Source organism: Loxodonta africana, chromosome 26, assembly GCF_030014295.1.
Source record: "Loxodonta africana isolate mLoxAfr1 chromosome 26, mLoxAfr1.hap2, whole genome shotgun sequence".
NCBI lineage: Eukaryota > Metazoa > Chordata > Mammalia > Proboscidea > Elephantidae > Loxodonta > Loxodonta africana.
Window position 1 is genome coordinate 24,163,449 of NC_087367.1, and position 13,829 is coordinate 24,177,277.

Below are 13,829 nucleotides of genomic sequence, written 5' to 3' on the forward strand. Positions count from 1 at the left end.
TATTATCAGATAAACTGTATCCATGGTGCACTGAAACATGAGTATAGTTTATGCAGCTTCTTGAAATGATTTTCAGCCAATTCTGTTGTTAAATCTGAGTGTTATAACATTCAGAGCTCCTTAATTAAAATAGATATGATTTAAGGATGTCAATGTAAAAAAATTAACATAAATTCTTCGTAAAGTGGAATAAAAAGTCATTGGAAATTTGTGACAGTAACATATGATGGTGCTGCACATTCTGAAATTCTTAGCTTTAAAAGTGTCAATTAATTACTAATATAAGTAGTACTATGTGGAATACTTGTATCGTATACCTGAAATCAATCAGCAATAGCTGTTTGGTTTCATTTATCGCACGTTTTAAGTGTTTCCGATTTATATCAGATTGAGGAAAATAATATATATATAGTCCTATTCCTTAAAATGCTGTTATTAAGATTAATTTTGAAAGAAATCTAGACTTCCATAAAAATCTGTGTTTAAATCATAGACTGTCCCAAGGAGATTCTGTTTCTAGTGGACAGATCATATCCCCCAAGAATGTAGCCTCTTGGGAAAATATCTGGCATTCTTGAGAATATTGAGAATGAGAGAATATGCTTCTTGTGTTCCCTTTTATTATTTGTATACTCTGGCCAATGATTAATATATTTCAGTTCATCAAATTTAAAACTTCAATTGACAAAACACAGTACAAATAAGGTTAAGATCATCTACAAACCAGGAAAAATATCTGCAATATATGTAACAGATCAAGTATTCAAATCTAGACTATAACTATATCCTTAACGCGAATAGTGTGTGCCTTCTCCATTTGTTTGCCAGCCACTCCCTCCCGCCATGAGATATTTTTGTAAGTGCGTCATGCTAATTTTTTTTTACAGCAACATGTAAAAAAAAAAAAAATTGGCATAGTAGCGCTTATGAAAATACCTCCCGGGACGAGGGAGCAGTTGGCAAACAAACATACAAGGTACACGTTATTTGCATAAAAATATGGTATAAAGAACTGTAACAAATAGATAAGAAAAAAATGACTCTTAAAAAAATGGCAAAAGGCTAATCACAGAAGAGGAAATAGATGGCCAATATGCACTTCGTTTTTTAAAAAAGATTCTCAGAGTGAGCTATTTGTATCAGGTGGACACTTGAGACTGTGTTGGCATCTCCTGTCTGGAGGGAGGATGGGAGGATAGAGTTGGAAGCTGGCAAAATTGTCACGAAAGGAGAGACTGGAAGGGCTGACTCATTAGGGGGGGAGCAAGTGGGAGTACGGAGTAAGGTGTATATAAACTTATATGTGACAGTCTGACTTGATTTGTAAACATTCACTTGAAGCTCAATAAAAGTTAATAAAAAAAAAAGTAAATAAAAATAAAAAAGATTCTCAACTTTCCTAGCAATCAGAGGCATGCAAATTAATGAGACACATGTGGGCACACATTTTTTTACTAATCAGTTCAATAATATTTAACTGTCTACAAGACTGTAGCAATTAGGAAATCTCATATACTGCTGGTGAGTATGATTTGATAAGAGCAGTCTGAAAGGTAGTTTGGCAGTCATTGTCCACTAAAATGTAAAAGCTACAGAGCCATGTTCCAGCAGTTCACTTCTCACAGTAGACCCTAAAAAAAAACCGTGCACATATGTGCACAAAAAGGTACGTACAAGGGTGTTCATTTCAATTAAAAATAACCTAAGTACCCAGTAACAATTAGGGAATAACTAAATCTAGTAGGTTGTATTCATACTATGCTGCAGTTAAGACGAATGAACCAGATCAATACATACTGACAGAATGCTGTCTACAACCCAGTGTTGAGGCAGAAAGCAAATTATTAAACACTACATAACTATTTCTGTTTAATACACACAAAAAACAATACGCTGTTTTCTCTGTGGGCATGCATATAAATCCACACAAATACGGGCATACACATAATGGCCTAGAGAAAGGTTTGAACGAATACGCACTAAACCAGCTTTCTTTGGTTCCAGTCCTAGAAAAAAGTGGGCTGTGGAGGAGTTATAGGCAACCTCAGCCTTATCTATAATGTTCTGTTTTAATGTTTTTTATTTGGATAAATGTATTTGAAATAGAGTATTGTTATACAAAATTGCAACAAAAAAAGTGTAATGATGCATGTGTTCTTTTTCTAGAAGCCTATTAGTAATGGTCTTCCTCCAACACCTAAAGTTCATGTAAGTACTAAATATCAAATAGGTTAAGTTTTCCAGCTAAATACAATGACATATAATGGTTTGAATGTTTAGTTTTGGTTAGTATTTTTTCCTGTTTCAAATAACCTGCATTACTGAAAAAAAATTTAAGGTTGCTAATTTAACATTAATTGATCATACCTGAGATTTAGCTTTTCAAAATAAATTATACATTTAAAACACCTTGATTCAAAAAGTGTTAATATCTTATTTGCATCTGTTTTTGAAGAAAAGGAGCCTTGATTCCACAGTGGTTAAAGTGATTGACCGCTAACTGAAAAGTCAGCGATTCAAACCACCAGGGACTCCGTGGGAGGAAGATGTGGCAGTCTGCTTCCATAGAGATTTACAGCCTTGAAAACGTTTGGGGTCACTGTGAGTCGGAATTGACCCAATGGCATAGGGTTTTATTTTTGAAGAAATGTGAAAAAGGCACATGGGTATAAGAGGAAGTATAAAATACAGCCATGACATTTTTTTCTAGCATGTTTTTAAGTATCAAACAGAATTGTAGAAGGAACCCTGAGTGAGCATCTTGTCCAAGCCCTTTATTTTGCCCATGAGTAAAGCAGACCCAAAGATCTTAATCACGAAGATCCCAACTCTGGCTAGACCTAGAACTATGACTTCTTGTTAGTCTTTGAGTCTATGGCTCTGACTCATGGTGACCCTGTGTACAACAGAAAAAAATGTTGCATGGTCTTGCACCATATTTACAATTATTAGTATATTGTGGCCACTGTGTATTTTGAGTGCCTTCCAACCTAGGCGGCTTGTTTTCCACCACTATATTGGACAATATTCTCTTGTGATCCCTAGGGTTTTCATTGGCTAATTTTTGGAAGTAGATCACTGGGCCTTTTTTCTTGGTCTGGAAGCTCCACTGAAACCTGTTCAGTGTCATAGCAACAGGCATGCCACCACAGCATGACAAACTGACGGTGGTAGAGAACTGAAACTTGGATGTCGGGCGTAATAGTCTGTTTCTTATTTATTTATTTTGGACCATGCTGGCTTTCTTAGGATTAAAGTTATATTGTATCGATGTAATTTGAAGTAGTATGAATAGAATTGCATTTTCACTGTTACTAATATATAATCCAAACCCTATGTAATACTAGTTTAGAGCGTGTGCATAATTTTTATAGTTTTTAACCTCTCAGCACAGTTTTTTAGCCTTTTTTAGTTTGTAACTGTACTTTTTAATTACTAGTTAATTACTTTTAACTTGATTCTAAAGGTCCAAATAATTCTACCATATCCTACAAAGTAAAAAAAAAAAAAAAAAAATACTGTAAAGGACTCCCAAGTTCAGCAGAGATCTATACAGTAGGGACATAACTTCCTATTTGGCTACAAAATAAAACTGTTACCTCAGGTATGCAGTTTGACAAGGAGGAGCTCGTAAGTATGGAATGCCAGATAGGATGCAAGTCTACAAATTAGCTGAAGGTTGTGGAGCTGATTGATTGTTTTGTAGCTCATTTTGTCATTTGGATTTTTAGGGATTAACAGTACCTTAACATAGAAATTTTGGTGGTGGTTGTCATTATTAGGTGCTGTTGAGTCAGTTCCAACTCATAGCGACCCTGTATACAACAGAATGAAACACTCCCTGGTCCTGCACCATCCTCACAATCATTGCTGTGTTTGAGCTCATTGTTGCAACTACTGTGTCAGTGCTATTTTTTAATGACCCACTTGTTTTACTAAGCACAGTGTCCTTCTCCAGGGACTGGTTCTTCCTGATAACATGTCCAAAGTATGTGAGATGAATTCCTGCCATCCTTACTTGTAAGGAGCAGTTACTGGGATTACTTAAGAAGTAGAGTCTCTGTTCAACACCATAAAAACACTTTTTATTAAAAAAGACCAGACTTACTGGTCTGACAGTGGCTGAAGAAACCCCAGGAGTATGGCACCCGGACACCCTTTTAGCTCAGTAATAAAGTCACTGTTGGGGTTCACCCTTCAGGCAAAGATTAGACAGGCCTATAAAATAAAATGAGACTAAATGAGCACAACAGCCCAGGGGCAAGGATGAGAAGACAGGATGGGCAGGAAAGCTGGTAATGGGGAACCCAGGGTCAAGAAGGGGAGAGTGTAGACATGTCTTGGAGTTGGCAACCAGTGTCACAAAACAGTGTGTTTATTAATTAATGAGAAGCTAGTTTGCTCTGTAAACCTTCATCTAAAGTACAATAAAAAGAAAAAATAATTTTTTTCTCTTGGGCTCCTACTGCCCATATTATTGCCAGGCTAAAGTTATGCTGTTTTGATACTAAAATCTTAGAAATATTGGTTGGTGGGTTCATATGAGTAAAAAGGAAATTTTAAGATTTATTGTTTTGATTCTTAATATTTTAAATTCACTATTGTCAAAGTTGTTCTCAGCATGTTACCTCAGTGTTTGTGAAGGAAACATTCTGCTGTAAAATGATATACAATGGTGTTCTTTTAATTAAGCACAATAGGGCATATAGAAAAATTTCCTCTGACCACATGCATTTGTAATACTGCCCATCCCCCAATTGTTGCTAGTAAAAGGGATTAAATGAACGAACTTTCTTGGACACCGAGTATTTATTCTAACTACAACAGTGATCTCAGAATTAACAGTTTGCTATTTGAAGATATAGTAAAAGTTCAAGTGAGATATATTATATCTCATTAAACCAAAAAACCAAACCCACTGCCATGAAGTCGATCCCTATTTCATGGTGACCCTAGTAAGATATAGTAGAACTGCCCCATAGCGTTTCTAAGGCAGTCAATCTTTATGGAAGCAGAGTGCCATATCTTTCTCCTGCAAAGCGGCTGGTGGAATGAAACTGCCAACCTTTGGGATAGCAGCCTGAGCGCTTTAACCACTGCACCACCAGGGATCCATCTATATATATCTCATTATAAGGTGTTTATGTGAAATATTTATAACTTACAAATGGGCTTGTAAATAAATATTAACATCGAATACTAAATCATTTTAATAAATTGTTGCAGGTAAAATATATTGTTAAAAAGAAAAATTGGTCTGTATATTTTGAGATTGTAGTGCATATACAGATTTCACATCAACCATACTTTTTTCATTTTGCAATATTCATGGTTAATACCATGTTTAAGATCATGAAACAAAGCAACGTCTTTTACTTTTGTAGGTATTACGATTTTCTTACCAGGGAATAAATAATAAAAAAAAAATTTTTTTTTTAAATAATCTATTGCTTTTGATGTAGATAGAGCATGTTAGTGATACTCCTGTAAACAGTTTTTCCTGGAGAATTGGTTACTATTACTCCCTTGTTTAGTTGAAAAAACAGAAAAAATAAAGTATAACTTTTTTTGTTCCTTAAGTGAAATCTTTTATTAGTGACAATCATTGTTGTGCCAGGAACCTTTGTAGTTAACCACTGTTAGGCTAGTGACCATGATTTGATACACTTATTTCTGTAAGTTTGAAGATTATCAAAATTTTTAGTTTACCACTTACAGCCTCCCATGTTAAAGCAGAAAATAATTGCACTTTGTATTATAGCAAAGACTGCTGTTTTTCACTGTTTCATGTGGGGTATTCTTTGTTTTTCCAGATGGGTGCATGTTTTTCAAAGGTTTTTAATGGGTGTCCCTTGAAAATTCACTGTGCAACATCATGGATAAACCCAGATACAAGAGGTAGTACTGTATGTTTTTATCTGCTATCTTTTTTCTTTATTGGGGCCATGAAAGTATTCCATTTTATTTTCTGGATATCTATTTGATATCCAAATGATACATTTTTAAGGTATGTCATATGCTGTTGTCAGTGTTTGGGGTGACAGATAGCAACAGAGTTTTGTTGTATATTCACCATATCAATACAGTGAAACCATATACCTTATAGTATACCACCCTAATTTTCTCCAGAAATGTTTCTTCTGCTGCTGCTCCACAATAGTGAAATGTCTTTGTTTTTTAGACACAGCCATTGAAGAAATTAGCTACTGAGGATCTAGAGTCTAGCGACCACTTAAAAGGATCTCTGTCCTTAGAGAAGGGACCGTAATCAGAGTAGTTGTCATTAGGTGCTGAGGACTGTCTGTGCCTTCTGCCTTGCTATATATCTGTATCGTGTTTGCTGTATAAAATACAGAGACATATATGGGTGTGTGTGTGTGTGTCAGTATATAAGAATACATGTAAGTCTGTGCATTTATACACATATATCAATGTGTATATATATCTTAATGGAGCCCTGGTGGCGCAGTGGTAAGAACTTGGCTGCTAACCAAAAGGTCAGCAGTTTGAATCTTCCAGCTAGCTGCTCCTTGGAAACCCCATGGGACAGTTTGTCCTATAGGGTCGCTATGAGTCAGAATTGACTCAACGGCAACGGTTTTTTTTTTTTTTTTTTGGTTTGTATCTTAACGTCTGTGTAAGACACAGAGACTATATGAATATACATGCGTGGTGTGTGTGTGTCGGTATATGTCTCTGTATGTTATGTAGATATATATATATTTATATGTGTGTTAAACCATACCTCAAAAAAACACTTTAATTCTGGCCTAACAGCTCCAGGTACAATGTCTGGGGACAGACTCTAGGTACGATGCTGTGTGTTGACCACTCACATGCAGCTCAAAAGCCCCCAAGGGGGACCCACCCTCAGGGTATCGAGCCAAGGGGGGAAAGGCGACCCAAGAACAGGGACGGGGCAGACATGGGAGAAAAGGTGCTACTTCTTGATGAAGGAGATCTTTATGGCATTGCTCTGGGTGACCTTGAAGCCCTGCAGAGCATCACGAGCAGCCCCTGCCAGCACCTCATTGTCAAACCCCAGAAAGGCGATGTCCTTTCAGAGGATATTTTCTTATTAAATTGTCTCAAAATCTAATTAGGTAGGTACTATTTCACAGGTAGGGAAACTGACACTCAGAGAGGTTTATAGTTTTCGCAGCCAATTGATGGTACAGCTGCAGCTTGAACCTAGTTCTGACGACAAACTTACGCCGTTAACCTGCCAGTAGTAATCCTAAATCCTGGGCAATTTAGGAACCCCCTTGGCATTCTAAGTTGTTCTCAACATACTTCTGTTTAGTCTGGAAATGTTTTTGAGCTGTTATTTTATGTTATCCTTGAAACAGGTCAGGCAGGGCCATGGCTAGGCTTCTACATAATATCATCTAAAAGATATTGAGGACCCTAGCAGGTCTTCAAGTTTTAGTTAGCCTTTTTCATAGGCAGTGGTCAAATTCTGCTTTTTAATGATAGTGCATGTAACATTAGCCCACCTGTCAACAGGTGTAAGCTGTTCATGATTTACATTCTGCATGTCAGTTGCACGTGATCCTTTATTAAGAGGGTTTTAGAAAAAGTTGCTGCAGATTTGTTGCCAGTCCTTAGTGCCCTTTGTTGAGGGAGGAGGCCCCCCATGCCACTATTCAGAACCTCCTTACATGAAAGTTCTCTTCATTGCTTAAAGCTAATATTTACATACATGTAACTCACCATTGGTATATAATCTAAAGCATCTAACCTCTTCTTTGCATTAAAATTAAAAATATTTATTGCTTATAGATCACAGTAATTTTTATAAGTTAATGCATATTTACTGAGTTTTAGGCTATATAAATCCTTTTTTAAGTTTTTTATTTATCAAAATCAGTGGATTATTTTTGTTATTTCAGATCAGTACTTGATATTTGGTGCGGAAGAAGGGATTTATACCTTGAATCTTAATGAACTTCATGAAACATCAATGGAACAGGTATGTTATTTTGTATTTTTTACTTTATAAGTAGACAATAAACAAAAATAATGATGTTTCAATTCTATGATTTGCTGATTTCTAAAACTTTCACGAAGCATATTCTATATAGCAGATACTGAAGACTGGCACCTTCACAGGACTAGTCCTTACCCTTGAAAAGCTTATGACCTTACAGGGAAAGCAGACATATAAATCAATAACTGCAGCAGTTAGGGTTAGGTATCACACTAGGGGTAAGTACAGGGTACAGGACAGAAGGCAAGAGTCACTAGCACCTCTTGTGGGGAGACGGGAATGATAGGCATTTCAGATGAACCTTAAATGATGACGAATAGAAGTTTGCCAGACAGACAGTAAGTCAGAAAGAGGGTCTCTGTGAAGGCATGGAGTTGTGAAACAGCATGACAAGTATGGAGAACCATGAATGGACAATTTGTCTGGAGTACAGAATGAGTACAGAACAAGCAGTAGATGGAGCTGGGTGAGTAGGCAGATGCCAAACTCCAGAGCTTCGTGTACCATAGTGATGATCGGATCTGTGTTTTAGAAATGTCTCTTTGCAGTGTGGTGGGAGCTGAGACTAGAGGCAGTGGTCAAAAGATGCAGGAGTATTGAGGTGGAGAGGAAAAGGGTGGGTTTGGAATTGTATGGGGACATTTTTAACTGTCACAATGACTGGGGAAAACCTTTGCCATTTAGTGCCCAAAGGCTAGAAATGCAAAACCTCCTGCAAAAATGATTGATGATAATGATATTAATAGCCCATACATACATAAAGCTTACTGTGTGTCAAAAGAAAACAAACCCATTGCCACTGAGTCGATTCCGACTCATAGTGACCCTATACAACAGGGTAGAACTGCCCCATAGGATTTCCAAGGAGCAGCTGATAGATTCGAACTGCCAGCCTTTCGGTTAGCGGCTGAGCTGTTTAACCACTGCGTTACCAGGGCTCCTACTATGTGCCAGGTACTGGTTTTAAAAGGTTTACATATATTAACTACTTAATCTTCCCAACAACGCTCAAAGCTGGATACTATTATTATTCTCAGTATACAAATGAGGAAACTGAGGCACAGAAAGGTTTAGTAACTTGCCAGAGATCCCACAACTGGTAAGTGACTGAGCTGGGATATGAACCCAGGCAAGCTGGCTCCAGAGTCCATGCCCTTAACCACTTCATCACACTACCTCTCCTAACTATTGTTCCTGCTGAGAAACACTGCCCCTAGGGAAAGAGTAAAGAGCTAGAATTGGCCACATTGAATATTAATTCATTGTGGAGGTTGAGGAGAGGTCTAGGTTGACTTCTAGGTCCCCAACGTAATTAGCAGTTGGGTGAGTGACAGTACCACTAGGTAAAGTGTAGTAGAAGGAGAAGCCAGTTTGAAGGAAACGATGATGCTTTCAGTTTGGTCACGTTGAGTTTTGGGTGCCTTTGGGATGTGAAACATTCTCCATTATCAGTATGAATTGGAGAGAAAACTCCCTAAGTAATAATTTCTTCATGACCAAACACTTCCATCTTTTCTTATCACAGCTTTTTTTAAATCATATTTTCTAGTAAGAACCTAAACTGTATGTTACACAATAAAATTTCCTTTTAACCTGGAAGCAATATGCAGTGAAGTGGCTGAAAAGTACGAAAGATAAAGGAAGAGAAAAGTTGTTATTTACAATAACGCAAGGGCAGTAACATTTTTCTTGGATATAATGAGATATCCAAAAATCATATTATTGGTAACAATATTAATTGTAAGGAACAGGACCAACTTCACGCATAAATGGAGTAAGCATTTATCAACCTAATTTAAAGGACTTTTTTAACCAAAGGCACCTGTCACCCCCACCCAGACCCAGTCTGCAATAGCTCCCCATCTTAGGTGCCTTAACATTTGAATATTACTGTAATAATAACATTATTACAGTAATATTTTCAGAGCTAAAACATTTCTTTATCTTGGAAGAGTAGAAAATGAGTATATGTGAGATCCTGAATTTTTAAATCTTACTATGAAATTGATCATTAGGTTGGTTTTCTAGGTACTCTAGGGGAAACTGAGCGACATGATTCACTAGGTAGAGGAAAACGCTGAAAGGTGAGAAAGTGACATAAAGCAGGGTTCTGATTTGAAATTTCTATCAGCTTTCATTATTTATAGCTCACATTTATTGAGTGCTTAGTGTGTGCCAGAGACTGTTCTAAGTGCTTTTGAAAGAGTATCTCATTTAATCATAACCGCAATAGGTTGTTTCATTTATAGATAGGAACATTGAGACACAGATTAAGTTACCCAAGGTCACACAGAGTCATTGGGAAAGCAGATAGCTGAATGTAGGCAGTCAAAACAATTATTTTGCCCATAGCCTACCTTGGGAAAGTAGATATTAGAAATCTAGAAAAGTTTTAGAGTTTTAATAAATGTGGTTAAAAATGAAAATCAGAAATAAAATCTAATACTTAGAAAAACCTTTGCATGAATACCTTTCCATTGTCCCTGTGTTGACAATGTGAAAGGAACGTGTGTCTTCCCCTGGTCTTTACATGTGCTTATATTAAATAAGCAAATGCATGTGTATTTGCAAAATACATCAATATATTTAGAGTGATATCAATATAGTCGGAATCGACTCGACGGCTCTGGGTTTGATTTTGGTTTTTTTAATCAATATAAACAAACCTAATATAGTTAGGGTGAATTCCCAATGCTGTTGTGAGTTTTTTGTGAAAAGAATAAAGTAGAAGATGTGTGTTGTCTTTGCCAAATGAAAAACGATGCCACGTTTTCCTTGTTTGGAGAAATGACATTTTCTATGAGTGTGTTTTCCAAATAAATGAAACAATAAGATTTTATGTATTTTCTATTAGAATAAATTTGTTTCTCCTCCCTAATTTCCCTATTGTAATTATTCAAGGCCATCATTATGCTTTAATAAAGTAATGTCCGCAGAGGGTTTTGATAAGTTGCATCATACATCTCTTTATTCGTTTCATTTCCTACAACTCATCCCAATCTGTTTTGGAGTAACCTAGCAGGAGTTACCAGAGCAAACGCAGCAACCAAGCTTGTTAAGTCAGCATGCTTAATTATATGCGTTGGTGCTTCTCAAACGTGAACCTCCATCAAAATCACCTGGGGGGCTGGCTAACACACAGATGACTAGTCCCGCCCTGAGAGTTTCTGCTTCAGTAGGTCTAGGATGAAGCCTGAGAATTTGCATTCGTGACAAGTACCCGGGTGATCGTGATACTGCTGGTCCAGGGACCACTTTGAGAACCACTGATAACTCATAATGAAATGTCTTAGTGAGAGTAGCTATTTTTTTCCTTCAACGTAGATGGACTGTGTTCCATGAAATTCCCTTTCCTTTGCTCTAAATACCAACCACTTTCAAACTTCCAGGGGTGCTTCTCAGTTCTTAAGTACTAGATACTGGTGAAAAATTCCATGTATCTCCTTTATGACTTAAGTGTTTTCACTATGTTCTCCCTTAGCTTTTTTCCCCCATGTTTACTGTTTCCATATCTTATGTTCTAGTCCATCACGATCCTTTTTTTCTCTCAAACTTTAGAAGCCAGGCATATCCAGATACCTAGATAAATACATTTCTTGGAAGTACATAAGAGAGTCTTGGAGCTAAGCCTGACTGTGATTATTCAACCTCAGAAGCAAAATAAAGGAGTAGACATTGCCTGAAAAAGTTCTTTTTCCATGTATTGTGTAGGATTGCATAGTACTCATCATAAGGGAGACTTGAACTAATCGTATCATGTTTAGACTTAGGTAATGAAATTACATTGCCACTTTATTTTCTCCCATATAAAAGTGTGTATATGTATATCATCTTGTTTTAAAATGCTATACAAAATTAATTTCTACTGAATATAAGTTATTGCATTTTTAAGAACTGGCCTATTTGACAGTTTATATGGTCAATATGTATATATTTATATTACTGTTGTGTATTACCCTTTGTAAACTTGGTGCTTTTTTTTTTTTTATCAGCTGTTCCCCCGTAGGTGTACATGGTTATATGTAATGAACAATTGCTTACTATCAATATCTGGTAAGCCCTTTACCTTTTTAAATACCTTACAATCGTACCTATTTATACTATTAGCTTTTATGTCATATTTCTTTTTCTCTACAGGTAAAGCGTCTCAGCTCTATTCCCATAATTTACCAGGCCTTTTTGATTATGCAAGACAAATGCAAAAGTTACCTGTTGCTATTCCAGCACACAAACTCCCTGACAGAATACTGCCCAGGTAACGGTACATTTAATTAAATTTTCATACTTAGAGATAATATGTTGATAATTCATTCTAAAATGCTACAAAAAAGTGAAAGAGCACTCAGTTTGGATTAGTAGAAATCACATGTAATGAAAAAATTAAAGGAAACAACGTATTTGCTTATCACATTCTTGTTCTAAAATTTTTTTACACTATCCAGTTACATCAAACATACGCAATGACTCACACCTTCTGCGTTTGTTTGCCAGCCACTCCCTACCCCCGTGAGGTATTTTCATAAGCATCACTGACAATTTTTTTTACATTCTACATGTAGAAGGCACACATCATTTGCGTAAAAATATATGGTACTCTGAATTTTTAACTCTTGTTTTTCTGTAAAAACTAATTTTTTAAAATAATTTGTTGGTAATTTTACATCACATATAGTACTTTTCCTTTTGGCATATTTGTGTTAGCTTATTTTAAATGACTTTTCTCAAAGTTTCTAAAATTAGAAATTCAAAATGATTGATTAAATAAAACTTTTATGTTTGGAAATAATTACATAGAAACTGAAGGGTTGTTTTTTTAAACTTCCAGAAATTTTTAATTATAATACATTCTTCCTTTTGGTTATTATAAGCCTCATTTGTTGACTAAGAAGTCCTCTGCGTCTGGTACAGATTGTTTTATAAACTTGATGAGGTTGTCATTCTTCCGGTACGTATTAGTGGTGAAGCAACTAATGTAAAACCTCAGCTTTCTAGCACATTGAGAACCTCTTCTCTATTGCCGAGTTCACGGTGTAACTAAGATTTGCGCATTTGTTTTAAAAATAGATTATATTGAATTTAATTAGACGTTTTCCTGATGACTCAGAATTGGGATTATGAACTTGATTTATTATATTGTACTGTAATAACTGTATTTGGAATTAGGAATATTACCCATAAAACTAGCCCCAGAACTAGGGTTGGGAAGTTTCTTTCTTCCCATGTAGCTTATCTGCCTCTCTTTTTCTCTCAGATGCCACTTTGTGCTGCTATTTGAGTCCCTAACTATAGCATCTATCTGTCCAGCCTTCCAACTTGGTATTCCTAAATTCCTGTGCATATGGAAAATGACCACCAGACTTTAAAGTACATATAAGATACAAGTTAAGAGCTACCAAGAAATAGAAGGCATACAAACCTTAATGCATTAACTTTTTTTTAATATCCTTTTGTCAGAGTAGAGACCTTTTCAGCTTGTTTTTTAAAAAAATCAAATAACAAACCCATTACTGCCGAGTCGATTCCAACTCACAGCAACCCTGCTGGACAGAGTAGAATTGTCCCCATAGAGTTTCCAAGGAGCAGCTAGTGGATTCGAACTGCCGACCTTTTGGTTAGCAGTTGAGCTCTCAACCACTCCACTTCCAGGGCTCCAGCTTATTTTTAGCCGCGTTCAAGTCTTCAAATTTTCACTGAATACACAAAGTGTGCGGGAAACATCCCAGTGTATATGTGATACAAAATTGTATAAGATATTACCTCTTCCTTTAAGGAGTTTCATGTATAAGATTTTACCTTTAAGAGTATTTTATCTCCTAGTTACTATTACAAGCATTTTGTT

General features: G+C 36.2%; 1 protein-coding gene and 1 non-coding gene across 12 annotated transcripts in view; both read left to right on the plus strand.

Moving 5' to 3' along the window:
• MAP4K3 (mitogen-activated protein kinase kinase kinase kinase 3) overlaps positions 1–13,829 on the plus strand; it is a 238,945-nt gene that overhangs the window by 197,245 nt on the left and 27,871 nt on the right. For all 11 annotated transcript variants that reach the window (XR_010319480.1, XR_002787226.2, XM_064277173.1 and 8 more), the window contains 5 exons: positions 2,167–2,208; positions 5,814–5,898; positions 7,893–7,972; positions 11,983–12,043; positions 12,128–12,245. Coding sequence is in view for 9 of the 11 variants with exons in the window: in XM_064277173.1 (XP_064133243.1) it covers positions 2,167–2,208; positions 5,814–5,898; positions 7,893–7,972; positions 11,983–12,043; positions 12,128–12,245 (386 nt within the window). In the remaining 2 variants the exon portion in view is untranslated. The remainder of the gene's footprint in view (positions 1–2,166; positions 2,209–5,813; positions 5,899–7,892; positions 7,973–11,982; positions 12,044–12,127; positions 12,246–13,829) is intronic.
• On the plus strand, positions 498–633 carry LOC111752265 (small nucleolar RNA SNORA67). Its single transcript, XR_002787231.1, has one exon. It is a non-coding gene; the product is annotated as a small nucleolar RNA SNORA67 (small nucleolar RNA).